Source organism: Panthera leo, chromosome D1, assembly GCF_018350215.1.
Source record: "Panthera leo isolate Ple1 chromosome D1, P.leo_Ple1_pat1.1, whole genome shotgun sequence".
NCBI classification, from domain to species: domain Eukaryota; kingdom Metazoa; phylum Chordata; class Mammalia; order Carnivora; family Felidae; genus Panthera; species Panthera leo.
The window spans coordinates 81,265,450-81,279,937 of NC_056688.1; the positions used below are offsets into that span (position 1 = coordinate 81,265,450).

The following is a 14,488-nucleotide window of genomic DNA, read 5'->3' on the forward strand; positions in this document are numbered from 1 at the left end:
GCATAACTCCACTTGTTTTAAAATTTGGTTAAACTGCTTATAAAAGTAGAATCACACATTGGAATGAGAGGGAGTTTGTCAAATCCTGTGTCCTAAGTTTTGGTTTAGAAAATAGAGTTGCCAGGGGCGCCTGGGTGGCGTAGTCGGTTAAGCGTCCGACTTCAGCCAGGTCACGATCTCGCAGTCTGTGAGTTCGAGCCCCGCGTCAGGCTCTGGGCTGATGGCTCTGGGCTGATGGCTTGGAGCCTGGAGCCTGTTTCCGATTCTGTGCCTCCCTCTCTCTTTGCCCCTCCCCGTTCATGCTCTGTCTCTCTCTGTCCCAAAAATAAAAAAAAAAAAAAAAAAAAAGAAAATAGAGTTGCCATATCTATTGCCCTCCTTTTTTATTATAAGTGTAAAGCAGTTCAGCCTTCAGGAAACACTGTCCTCTATGAGGCATATATATTCTCTGTGTCTGAAATTGTAACCCATGCAATAGTTTTTGAGGGGAGATATAAAGAACTTGAAAATGTGTCCATTTTTGGAATATCTTATCTAAATTAAGTTTTAAGTATTCTAGAATTTAAAACCTTGAATAGCAATTGTGACGTAGACTTCTTACACTTTTTGATTGAACATTTGCCTTCTTAGCCTCTGTAAATGAAATCAGTATTTTCTGGGACTGAATTGCTTCTTAAAGCAGAATAATACTCTTAATTTCTGAAGTAAAGATTACAACAATTTCTCTCAATGATGGTGAGGGTATAGTGTTTATTAAAAGGCCTGAGGTTACAAACAGTAAAACCTAAATTCTTTATTTTAAATGAAAGGAACCTCATTGGTTTAAAAAGGGACTTTAAGAAAGGATTTTTAAGGGACTGTCAGAATATTTTCAATGAAAGAGAAATATATAAAGGCATTACTACATTATTCCAGTGATGGGCTTAAATTTAAAATTTCTGCAGCTTTCAATAAGCTGTTAAATTGTTCTGTAGGGAAAAAAATAGTAAAAGCAGTTCCAATTTAGTTCACATATACTAAGAGAATGTGTATCAACTTATCTTATGTGTTTCAGGGAGCCTACAAGAGTAGCCAACCCATCAAAACGCATGGACCTCAGAATAATAGGCATCTATTATATGAGCGCTGGGCACGCTGGGGAATGTGGTATAAGCATCAGCCCTTGGATTTAATCAGGTAATGTGGATGGATCAATATTAGATGCTCTATTATGCTGTTTTGTTGTCATTTTCATAGATTTGGAATTATTTAATTTAGCCACCAAATCATCTATATCATTCAGGATGCAGTTAGGAAAAAGAAGCCACTATAGGTCTTTCAATAAAGGAAACTTAACTTAGGGATTTGGTTATACAGGGGATAGGAAAGCTGGGAAATCAGGCAGGAATAGTGAGGCAACAGCAAAAAATTGCTAACAACCTTAAGGCTGGAGGGAAAATGGGATAGTGTATATTTCAGAGCCCACTCCTTGGGCCCTTGGGCAGGAGCTATACCATCCATGACTAGGACTGTGTGCAGAAAACTGAGTGTTGGAAGTGGAACCATGGAGAAGGCATGGCTATGCTGGAGGATGGCCAAGAAAGAAGGAAAGATCTTGTTTCCCTCTTCCTTCCACCTTTGACTCCTGGCCCAACTTAACCAGGAGCTATTTACAATGGAACCTGTGTAATTGACTTCCCTGTGAGAACAAACCAAAACAGGGAAAGGCAGAAAATGGATCTGAGAGCAAAGAGGAAAATGACCAACATGGCATCTATGCATATACTTGTCTTTCAACAAAGATTTTGTGTGTATCTATTCTATTCCAGGAAGTATATTTCTAGTGAGTAACTGCTCTCAACTGAATTAGTCTCCAAATATTGTCATATTCATGATTTATTTAATTTTTGTGGGGGATAATATGTTCTTTTAAAAAAATCAGGAAAATATATAATAAAAAGGACTTAAGTTTCTAGCTAACTATAAATATTCTTAGAATGAAAGAAAAAAGAGCATTCATAAGTTTATATATGTTAATATTTTGAATTCTTTATGAAATATAAATATCAAGAATAACTCATAACTGTTCCCAGAAGAAAACTGATAGAACTGAAAGAATAGAAGGAGTATCTGAAGAAAATTTAATAAAAGAATTATATACAGAAGTATAAATAGTATCAAGGGAGCAAACATGATGATGACGAAGCTTCCAGAGACTAGCAAAAGTTGGATATTGTCATCAATCCTAGGCCTGGAGGAACAAGGGGAAGGAAGAGTTGATAGGATTGGGCAAAAACAGAAGAGGGCGATGCCTGACAGAAGCTATAGTCTTAGGAAGAAAGCAGCTCCGGCCAGGCCATGCACCAGGAGGGAGAAAGTCAGGATAATCAATACATCAATATCTCTTTGATCACACCCTGGGATCTTCTGCTGGTGGTACCTTCAGTTGGCCAACAAGTCCATCAGGAAGCCAGAGGAAGGGAGGAGCATAAGTGATACAGTCCATGAAGGTGAGCCTCCTGGGGCACAGAGCAGAAAAGAAAAGCTTAGCACAAAGATCTGGAAGTACGGATCATAATATCCAGCACCAAACCATTTTTATTTCAAACATATTTCAAACTTGGGCATATCCCAGATCGAGATGTGTTTATTATAATTCTTTCGATCATAACAAATTATCAGATTCTGATTTATGTAGGGGAATGAATTGTTATTTTAGGGATACGTGAACACAGTGAGATGTGCTGGTTCACAGAACCGTATTTACTAGGTACTAAAACAAAGTTGGTATTTTCAAGCAAACATTTCAGTGTCAATAATTCTCTTATTTGCTGGACACATTGCCATTGCTGCTTCAGGTCATTTCAACAAGTGATAAATAGAGTTATTTGGCTACTATTACCAACTATTTGGATATTATCATTGAAGGAAATTTTTGCTTATGAAAATCATATATTTTGTGTGTACGTGGCTGAAGAGAGAGAGGGGAGATGAAGGAACCGCCCAAGCTGAAGGCCATAAAAGAGTATAGATAGCATTTCAACGCATTCCTCCTCTCCAGGAACCTGCTTGTTACCGAAATACAAATCAGATCAAAAGAGAGTGACTATGGGTGAAGTGTAGTGCAGAGTGATGCCAATAGCCACCCCCTCTTCCTCCTTGCCTTCTCATGGTTTTTGAGATACCTCTAGAGATCCTAGAAGATTGTGAATACCAGTACTCAAAGTCAAAGGGGTTTTCATCAGCTTTCTCTGCCTGGAAATAGCTTCTCCCTCTCCTGAACCAGATCTAAAATCTGCTGTAACCTATGTGATTAAACTACTGTCAAATAATATTGTTGCCCCTCTGGACTTCAACAATGTGTAATCGAAAATCTCAGTAGAATTCTGTCTGTATAAGGGAGGGTTGTCTGTGCAATGCTCTATGATTGTTATTGTAAAGGCATTCCATTATGTTAGTAATATGTGCTAAAAACCTACTCTTCTCACAGAGGAACACTTGTTAAAAGGAATAAATGGCTTGTTTGAAATACCTGTTAATATAAGCTTTCCTCTGAAGTAGAACATTATCGTTGTATGAGAAGTGAATGGACCACTGATCTATGTCTCCCAGGAGAAATCAATGTAAAAACAAAAACTTAGATAAATGATCCTTCATGGAGGATGACTCCATTTCTACACCTGGTAGAATATACAAAATTTTAATTGATATAATACAGAGAAAAATAATAATTTTCAGAAAGAGAAGCCTTGTGAAGGGAAAAATAACAAGAAAAATTTCTTCCCAACAAAGAATCTCTGCCCAATTGCAGTATTCCTAAATGAATAGTAAAACACCAATTTTTAAAACTATTGCTGGGACAAAATTGTGTTACATAGCCATTTTTAGAAGATAGAGACCAAGTAGTAGTAAAGAATGCAGGAAACTATTATTTCTTATCAGAGCTTTAGAAACTGTGTAGCAGTTGGTATTGTCAGAAGACTTCGTGAAAAGAGAGAATTGGGTAGTCATTAGAATTGTCCTATCCATCTGCCATTTCCATAGAAACTATGCTCGTCAGCTCAAGGAAAATAAAACACATTCATTTCCTTAGCTTCATTCAATACTCCCTGTGGTGGGAGCTAGTGAAACAAGACACAGGTCCACTTCTAGGCACTTGCAGTGTTATGGGGAGGGAGAGAAAGGGAAGAGTGACAGATAATTAATTGTCTTAAAGTGTTGTAAATTTAGGACACTGGAATGTCAGTAAGGGCAGTATAGGAGCAAAATCAGGGCTATCTTACCCAGGGTTGTAGTGTAAGTCAGGAAAAGCTTCTTGTAAGAAGTGATACAAACTGAAGGATGCATACAGGCCAGACAAGGTAAGAGAGTCAAATGTAATATTCCAAAGTCAGGGAACAGCGTTAACCAAGGAAAGAATCATGTGCTCCAGGAACCACAAAGTTAACTTTTGTTGTGGAAAGTGTAACATAATTGTGCAGATTGTGTCTAGCAGAAGGGAGTCTGGCCAAGGGTGCAGATGGAGACTGAACTGGAATCTACTCTCAGCATCTACCTATAGGGGAGACTTCTTTCCCTAATTCACACAAAAGTAGTTTGGTTTACTATAGTTCAGTGCATGGAAAACAAAGAGATTCTACTAGGAGAATGGAGAAAGGCAAGAGTTGGGCCATATTAAGAAATTCGACACAGAAAGAATACATTTTATAAAATTGCCCCTTCTAATGTTTGAAGATAAATAGCATCACCATCATTGGATTCATTAGCAAGTGGGAATATTAAGATACACTACATGGAACTGAGCAGGAACTGAGCTGTTATATCCATCAAATTCTGACCAGGTGTGACAGCAACATTTGTAGTGTTACTTACGTTACCTTAAGCTAAGAGTTGGCTTTCTTGTGCAGGCTATACTTTGGTGAGAAGATTGGGCTATACTTTGCTTGGCTGGGATGGTATACTGGAATGCTGATTCCTGCAGCACTTGTTGGCTTGTGTGTTTTTTTCTATGGGATATTTACAATGAATGCAAGTCAAGTAAGGTAAGCTATTAACAGACTTATTAAAATGTGTTGGCCTTTATTCTGACTGGGCACAATCTTTACGATAATGCTGACTATAAAAAGCAAGTCATGGTGCTACAATTTATTTGCTGGTTTTTGTTTTTTTTTTTGAGGGGAGGGGAAAAGCACTATTTTTTAAAAGGCTATTCCAGGGGCGCCTGGGTGGCGCAGTCGGTTAAGCGTCCGACTTCAGCCAGGTCACGATCTCACGGTCCGTGAGTTAGAGCCCCGTGTCAGGCTCTGGGCTGATGGCTCGGAGCCTGGAGCCTGTTTCCGATTCTGTGTCTCCCTCTCTCTCTGCCCCTCCCCCGTTCATGCTCTGTCTCTCTCTCTGTCCCAAAAATAAATTTAAAAAGTTGAAAAAAAAAAAAAAGGCTATTCCATATTTTTATATGCAAATTCTATTGGGCAAGTTCTAAGACTGTTTCTCTTTATGCAAAATTTCTCTTGCCAGTACATCCCACATAATAATTCAACAATGCAATGAGAGTCTTATGTAATTTACATTTTCATAGTATTTGCTAGTCTAGAAAGCCCTCTCAGTACAGTAGTTCAAATAATTAGAATAGCTACAATTCTTTAAACACTTACAATATACAAAGAGCCTCCTGTTAATGTTTTTTTTTCTTTTGATATGAGCTTCACTACCACCCTTAGAAGTGAGTATTCCTTTTTGCATCTGAGGGAACCTTACATAGTTAGAGAATAAACAAATACATAAATATCTGTAGCACATGATTCCAGCTCTAAGTAATCCTCTCTCCTGAGAACATAAAATCAGTTTGTATTTTCTTCTTCTTCTCTATAAGAACATTTTTTTTAGTACCAGCTTAAGGTATCAAGACAGTAGTGAAATAAGGTTTCACAAAAATCAAGCAGTTATCAAAATGGTGATTTTCTGTTAAAGTTGAAATACTCAAGATTTGGGTAAAGGCACAATACATTATTATTCAGCAGAGATAAGACTCACCCCAGCATTAAAGAATCCTCTTAGCAGCATCTTCTATTTAATATATACAAGGATATCATCAAGTTCAGGCTTGTATGATACAATTCAAAATTATGAAACGTACTTTTTTCTCCTTTGGTCCATCTTTTAACCATGGCCTCGCTACTGGGTAGTAATCATGACAGTTAATGGGATCATAAAAATTCATTTCCTTGAATTTTCTCTAAAAATGTATATATATATATGTATATATATATATATATACACACACACACATATATATATATATACACATATATATGTATATATATATAATTTGCATATATATATAATTTTCATATGTATATGTATAACAATTTGCCTAAAAACAAAATACAGTAAAACCTTGGTTTGCAAGCATAATTCGTTCAGGAAACATGCTTGTAATCCAAAGCACTCATATATCAAAGCGAATTTTCAAGAATCATCACCTTAATTGTGATCATGTGATATTTGGCATCACATACTATTTGTATTCCAAGATATCGCTTGTTTATCAAGTTAAAATTTATTAGAAATGTTTGCTCGTCTTGCAGAACACTCACAGAACAAGTTACTCAGAATCCCAGGTTTTACTACTTTCTCTGTCCTAGAGTTAAATCCAGTTCCATAACCAACTTCCTTGATTTGGTTTCTCAGTGTCCCCTTGTTCTCCATGAAGGCCAACTATTAATTAGTTTGAACACTAAGAAACACTTACTATTCAAAAAACAGTTCACCTGGTCATATGTTTATTTCAGAGATTTGCAAACTCACTACAAGAATGGAAAGCAGCATCTTCCAGAACAAATTTGTGCCCAGTGGGAACATCCATCCCTATGTGGGCATATCTCTATATGCTGTTGAATCAGTATCCTCTGAGCCTAAGAAAACAGGTTGTGTACCGAAGTTATAGTGTCTTGAAAAGAAAAACTTTTTTTTTTTGCTACTTTTCTATTCTCTGTTTCTATGAATTTGGCTTTTTTAAAGATTCACATATAAAGTGATACCATGCAGTATTTTTTTCCCCCTCTGGCTTATTTCACTTGGTATAATGCACTCAAGCTCCATCCATGTTGTCACAATTGGCAACATTTCCTTTTTTCTCATGGCTGAATATTCCATTATATACTATACCACATCTCCTTTGTCCATTCATCCACTGATGAGCACTTGGGTTGTTTACATATCTTGGCTATTGTAAGTAATGCTGCAATGCACACAGGAATGCAAATATCTCTTCAAGATCCTATTTTCATTTCCTTTGAAGATATGTAGATATTTAAAAGTGGGATTCCTGGATCATATGGGAGTTCTATTTTTAATATTTTGAGGAACCTCCATATTGTTTTCCATAGTGGCTGCACTAACTTACATTCCCATCAGCAATGTTTTGATTATAGGCATCCTAACAGGTGTGAGGTGATACCTCATTGTGGCTTTGATTTGCATTACCCTGATGATTAATGATATTGATTCACCTTTTCATGTACCTGTTGATTTGTATATCTTCTTTGAAAAAATAATGTCTATTCAGTTTCTCTGCCCATTTTTTAAATCAGATTTTTTGTTTGCATTGAATTGTATGAGTTCTTTATATACTTTGGATATTAACCCCTCATCAGATATATGTTTTGTAAATATTTTCTCCCATTCTGTAGATTGCATGTTTGTTTTGTTGGTTAATTTTTACATATGGTGTAAGATAGGGGTTCAGTTTCATTCTTTTGCACGTGAATATCCAGTTTTTCCAACACCATCTATCAAAGAAACTATCCTTTTTCCATTATATATTTTGGCCCCTTTGTTGAAAAGTGCCCACATATACATGGGTTTATTTCTGGGTTCTGTATTCTGTTCCATTGATCTAGGTGTCTGTTTTTATTCCAATGCCATAAGTTTTGATTACTATAGCTTTAAAATTAATATTATTTGAAACCAGGAGATATCATGTTTTCCATTTTGTCCTTCTTTCTCAAGATTGCTTTGCCTATTTGAGGTTTTTCATGTTCCATACATATTTTAGGATTGCTTTTTCTATTTCTGTGAAAATACCATTGAACTTTCATAGAGATTGCATTGCATCTGTAGAAGTCTTTGTGTAGTATGGACATTTCCACAATATTCATTCTTCCAATTCATGAGCACAAAATATCTTTCTATTTATTTGTTTCTTTTTCAATTTCTTTCATCAACATCTTAGTTTTCAGTGTGTAGATCTCTCACCTCCTTAGTTAAATTTAACCCTAATTATTTTATTCTTTTTGGTGCAATTGTAAATGGGATTATTTTCTTAATTTCTCTTTTTGATAGTTTATTGTTAGCGTATAGAAATGCAACTGATAAGTGTATATTGATTTTGTATTCTGCAACTTCATTGAATTCATTTATTAGTTCTAACAGGTTTTTTTGGTAGAGTTCTCAGGGTTTTAGAAAACTACTCTTTTAATATGAATGGATGAAGACATAAAATGATTCTCAGATGGTTAGCTATTGTTCAGATTGGTTCTATGGAGAACATATTCGCAAAGTTTATGTGTTGTAGACTCTGTCCTCTATCCCTGCAAAGCTGAAAATGAGCAAAACAATGAAAGGAATAGATTTGCTCTTGCTATTGATTTATGTACCAACAGAGTAAATTAGACTTCTTGTATATAAGTACCTTTAGAACAAGGAGTGCTTTAAAAGGCATTAGCAAACTCTTTTCTTCTGCGCTTTATGGTATTCTGTTACTGCTACTCTGTCACACTATAATTAACATCTTGTCAGACTTTCTATTCTAAACCAAGATAAGCATCACTGAATATCTTGACTTTCAAAACTTCATGGGACTGAAATTTTCTATTCAAGGTGTCAGACATGGTTAAGTCGTAGGTGTTATGGCAGGTCAGGAGAGGGCACGGGGCTTTTATTTGGTGTTGCATTGTCTTAGTATTATTTTATGAAACTCTTTATTTTTTATTACAAGGTAACAAAATGTTAAGCTGAAGATTGGGTTGGATTTATTGTGTTTCTACTGTCTATATTTATATAAATTAAGGTCATATTACCTGTTCTGTAGCTCATTGTAGAATTATGTAGCAATCAATTTGTGGATTATTTATTGTATATATATGTACATGTGTCTATTTATATGTGTTCATTGGCCTTACCTAACCAAATGTGGTCAGATTTTTGCTGGCAGAGTACATATCATAGGGATGTGAAAATGAACAAGCAGGCAGATAAAATAGTTTTTCAGGTCCAGAACAAAGAGCAGAAGCCCCAACTTTCTAGTCCCTTCTTTCCTCTTTGGTATTAGAACTTGCCAAGAAATTTATGTGGTTTTCAGTATCAGACCAGCCTTTCAGAAACAGTTGGGTAATACAGGACCTCTTGAACCCTCTCCTGACAACATCCTTAGCAATGAAGTTTCTATTTATCTAGTGCCTACAATATGCCGGGCACGGTATCAATATCCCTTATGTAATATCCCAGTTAGATATTATCTTCATCTAGAGATGAATAAATAGATCCTCAGAGAGGTAAGTGACTCGGTCAGGAGAATGTATATAGTATGTGGTCAGCTAAGTTTTAAACCTTTACTGGATTCTTTTTAATTGTGGTAAGACCACTTAACATTAGATTTACCCTGTTGACAAAATTTTAGGTGAGCATTACAGTGTTATTAACTCTAGGCACAATGTTGTACAGCAGATCTCTGGAACTTATTCATCTTCTATAACTGAAACTTTATATCTGTTGAAGAGCAACTCCCCACTTCCTCCTCTCCTCCCCCGGGCGACTACGATTCTGTTTTGTTTCTCTCAGTGTGACTGTTTTAAATACTTAAAATATGTGAAGTCATGGAGTATTTATCCTGTGCGTGGCTTATTTCACTTAGCACAATGTCCTCCAGGTTCATCATTCATGTTGCTGCATATGTGGAATTTCCTTCTTTTTTTTTAAGGCTGAATAATATTCTATTTTGTGTTTATACCACATTTTCTGTATCCATTCATCAGTGGACACTTGGGTTATTTTCGTATCTTGGCTATTGTGAATAATGCTGTAATGAACACAGGAGTGCAGATTTCTCTTCTAGATCCTACTTTCAGTTCTTTTAGATATATACCCAGAAGTGGGATTGCTAGATTATATGGTAGTTCTAGATTTAATTTTTTGAGGAACCTCCATATTGTTTCCCATAGTGGCTGCACCATTCTACAGTCCCGCCAACAACGTGCAAATGTTCCAAAACCTCCACATCTTTGCCAACACGTGTTACCTTTGTTTTGTTTTATTCTGTTTGGTAATAGCAATTCTAATATCTTGCGATTTGGTTTACTTTTCCCCAGTAATTATATCTAATTCTAAAATCCATGTTTTGCTCATGCTTCCATACTGCCTTCCCTTAAACATACTTTCACATTTTCACTTTCCTCAAAGTGACATCACCAAGCACCTTTTCTGTGCTTTGTCGTCTTTATAGGATCACAGGAGGGCCCGGGAGTGGGTCCAGACATCCACCCCCGAAAGGACAAATTGCTAGCTTCTCCTGCTATCTTAAGTTGGTGGTAATTATTATTTCCTTCAAATCAGCCCTTGGTGGTATGTCTGACAATAGATGTCAAATAAAAGAAAGCCACAATTCAAGTGGTGGTTTCTGTTATCAGGCTGCGCAGAAGATATGAAGAAACACTCATGCTGTGCACTCTCCCTCCCTCTAGTGGTTAACTAAACTCAAAGAAATTTGTGCTAGTATTAAATTCTTTATTGTAGGCTAAAATATATGTTGTCAAAAATTGTTTATTTTTTTTATGTTACATACCGAGTTAAACATTGAACGACTTACCAAAAATGAATTTAATAATTCTGGAATTCAAAATAGTGTTCAGTCTGATGGTTTGGGATTCTAGACACGGTGTTTTGATAGATTTGTGCTTTTGTTTGACAATTTAGGAGATGGAAAATATGACGTGGTAAATACTGCCTCTAATACTTTTTAGTATGGGATTTCAATGCAGGACACATTGTGTTATTCTTGAAACACAATGAATTTTAAATTGTAAGCAAAATCCTTCAAGGACTGTTTTAATTCTTCTTGTTCCTACAAATTAGTAGCATTACTAAGAGGAGGTATCATCTTTTTCTTTTGGTCTTTTAATATGTGTGTTTTACCTGCTTTACTTCATATAGACATCCCAATTAGTAGCAAGATGGTGTGTGTGAAAGTAGGAGAATTATAGTATTTTTTAGACCCATAACACTATCATCATCAATACAAGTATTATAAGAAAATTTTTTATTTTATTTTTTATCTGCCAGATTTTTTTATTCAATTACAGTTAACATACAGCGTAATATTAGGTTCAGGTGTACAATATAATGATTCAACAGATCTGTGAGTTACTCCATGCTCATCATCAGAAGTGAACTCAATCCCCTTCACGGGAAAGTCACTTTTAATATGAAATAAAAACATTTCTCTTTGAGATACGTTGTAGCTGATGGAGAACTTGACCTAGAATCACAAAAACCTAAATTAGGCTCCCTGAAGTACCTCTTTTTAGCTGTATGACCTCAAGCAAATTACTTAAATTAAACATCAGTTTACTCTCAGTTGTGGAGATAATTAACCATTGCAGGAGATTGCAGTGAGGACCAGACTTAATGGACATGAACCCACTTTTGCCCACTTTAAAGCATTGTATTACTATATAGTATAATTACTTACTATTTATTCCCACTTTAGAGTGAGATTTCATACATCCAGCATTTGAAATACATTGTTTTTTTGCTTCATTTGAGGGTGTATTTTTGAAAACAGTAAATTGTGCTGTAAACACTGCCAATTAAACCTTTATTAACAGTTGCATTTCCAGACTTACTGTCAAAAGCCTTTAAATTACTTTCAACATTTCCAGAGCAGATTTAATTAAAGACAATTTATTTAGAGGCTACTAAGTGGGAAAGGGCCACTTCTGACAGATAAACGCACAAAACATTTTAAAAATAGGTTGCTGTGAACTCAGGCTGAGAGGCTTTTGAGAAATTGTTACTGGTGCCCTACTCCTATCACAAGTCATCTAAAATGTATGCTGAGATCTTTAAAAGGTAGTGGGCATAAAACTGAAGAGACAAGTATTATCAAGTTATATTCTAATAGAAAATATAATAGGTTTCAGTAAATAAAGACTATGTCATGTCATCATGACTGTGTGTCAAGACACACAGTCAACAACAACAACAACAAAAAAGTCAACTCCCTCAAATTTCCACTGAATGTGATGCCCCTGTTGGCTGGAGGGTGAGTTATGAATTTGTGTGGATTTGTGTGAATTATGGGTGCTGTTCATCTTGGTGATTCTAAGGCGTGAGATCCAGGAGAAAGATTTGATTTTAGCTCAGCCACTTCCAAGCTGTGAGCTTGGCTGAAACTCCCGTGGGTGTTCCTTACAAGATTACCCTCACTGCCACGAAATCATGTGTATCTATCTTTGTAACAAAGCCCACAAGTGTCTCACAGGTGTCAGATATGGCCTACTATCATTACCGTATCCAGGCAGAGACTTCTAAAACTGAAGAAGTCAACAAAAATGTCTGTATCACAAATATCCTAAAAGTTTGAGTTGGAACCACTCTAAGTTCTTGCTTACCTGTCCACCACTCCCACTATCCGTGTCTTCTTTTCCTCTCTGCCTTGCTGCTTCCCACAGGACTAGCCAGAGGAGCTAAGCACCTTCTTAAACGTGGAGGTTCATGCTTTCTCTCTCTTCTTTGGTTTCCCAAGCCAAGAAATTTGCAAGGCCACTGAAGTCTTCATGTGCCCTCTCTGTGACAAGAACTGCTCACTGCAGAGACTCAATGAAAGCTGTATCTATGCCAAGGTGAGTGTGGACCCTCGCATTCTCCTTCCCGAGCTCTACTTTTCCTCAGAAGTAGGTAGGAAAAAGTGAAAACTTGAATAGATCATCATTCGGCAGCAATTATAAAATGAGTATATTTTTATTTGAATATTTTATTCTTCCTTTGTTTTTATAACCGATTATTGTCATATGGACATAAACTTCCACTTGGAATGACATCTAGATTCTTTTTAGGAGAAGATGATTATATCTCTTGCTAATGATTAAATTTCCATCATCCATGAATACTCATTACAACACTTTTAATTTTAGGGGTACCTGGGGCTCAGTCGATTGAATATCCAACTCTTGATTTCAGCTCAGGTCATGATCGCAGGGTTATGGGATCGAGCCCTGCACTTAAGATTCTCTCTGTCCCTCTGCCCCACTCCCCAGTTCATGCTCTCTCTTTCTCTAAATAAAAAATAAAAACAAACAAAAAACCCCAATACTTTAATTTTACAAAAGAAAGGAAACAACATACTAAAAATTCTCAAGTCGCTGCCTATTAGGATAACCTGAAGGCTCTTAAAACTTCTGAAGCCCAAGCCATACCCCAGAGTAATTAATTAAATCAGTATCTTGGGTTTGGAACATAGACATCCATCTATTTTAAAACTTCCCAGATGATTCCCATGTGCATACAAGTTTGAGAAACTGAATTTTACAATGATTATTGTTTATATTTAAAAGTTTCATTGAAGTATAATTAACATATAATAATATGTACACATCTAAAGTGTGTAAATTGACACATTTTGACATTATATATGCACCTGTGAAACCATCACCCCAAGAAGGATAATGGACATATAATCACTTCCAAAAGTTTCCTCATGGCCTCTTGTAATCCCTGCCTCCCTCTCCTCCCCAGTTCCACCCCTGTGTCCAGGCAACCAACTGCTTTCTGTCTTTATAGAAAAGTTTGTATTTTCTAGAGACTCTTATGTAAATGGAATCATACAGTTTGTGGGTTTTTTTCTGGTTTCTTTCACACAGCATAGTTATTCTGAGATTCACCATGTTGTAACATTTATCAGTAGATCTTTTCTTTTTATTGCTGAGGAGTATTGCATTACCCAGCTATGCCAGAATTTGTCTATCTGTTTATCTATTAATGGACCCGTGGGTTGTTTTGAATTACCATTTTACCTAAAGCTGCTCTGAACATTCATCTACAAATCTCCATATAGGCACTGTTATTTCTCTTGGGTAAAAACCTAGGACTAAAATGATTAGATTATATGATAGGTGGGTGTTTAACCTTCTGAGGTACTGCCAAAATGTTTTCCAAAGCATTTATACCATTTTACATTCCAATCCACAGTATATGAGGGTTCCAGTTTTCCATACAGTCACTAATCCCCAGAATGGCTAGTCTTTTTTATTCTAACTATTCTAATAGATGTGTAGAGGTATTATAATTTAGTTACTTGGACATAATTTGGTCCTTTTGGGCCTTGCTTTTTTTTAAGTTTTATTTATTTTGAGAGAGAGAGAGAGAGAGCCTGAGCAGGGGAGGGACAGAGAGAGAGGGAGACACAGAATCCCAAACAGGCTCTGTGCTGTCAGTGTAGAGCCCAATGCAGGGC

General features: G+C 36.2%; 1 protein-coding gene across 4 annotated transcripts in view; it reads left to right on the plus strand.

Annotated features, from left to right (window-relative positions):
- The window catches only part of ANO3 (anoctamin 3), a 184,780-nt gene that overhangs the window by 93,084 nt on the left and 77,208 nt on the right, over positions 1-14,488 (plus strand). For all 4 annotated transcript variants that reach the window (XM_042905626.1, XM_042905628.1, XM_042905629.1 and 1 more), the window contains 3 exons: positions 1,055-1,176; positions 4,887-5,021; positions 12,782-12,878. In XM_042905626.1, the coding sequence (XP_042761560.1) occupies positions 1,055-1,176; positions 4,887-5,021; positions 12,782-12,878 (354 nt within the window). The remainder of the gene's footprint in view (positions 1-1,054; positions 1,177-4,886; positions 5,022-12,781; positions 12,879-14,488) is intronic.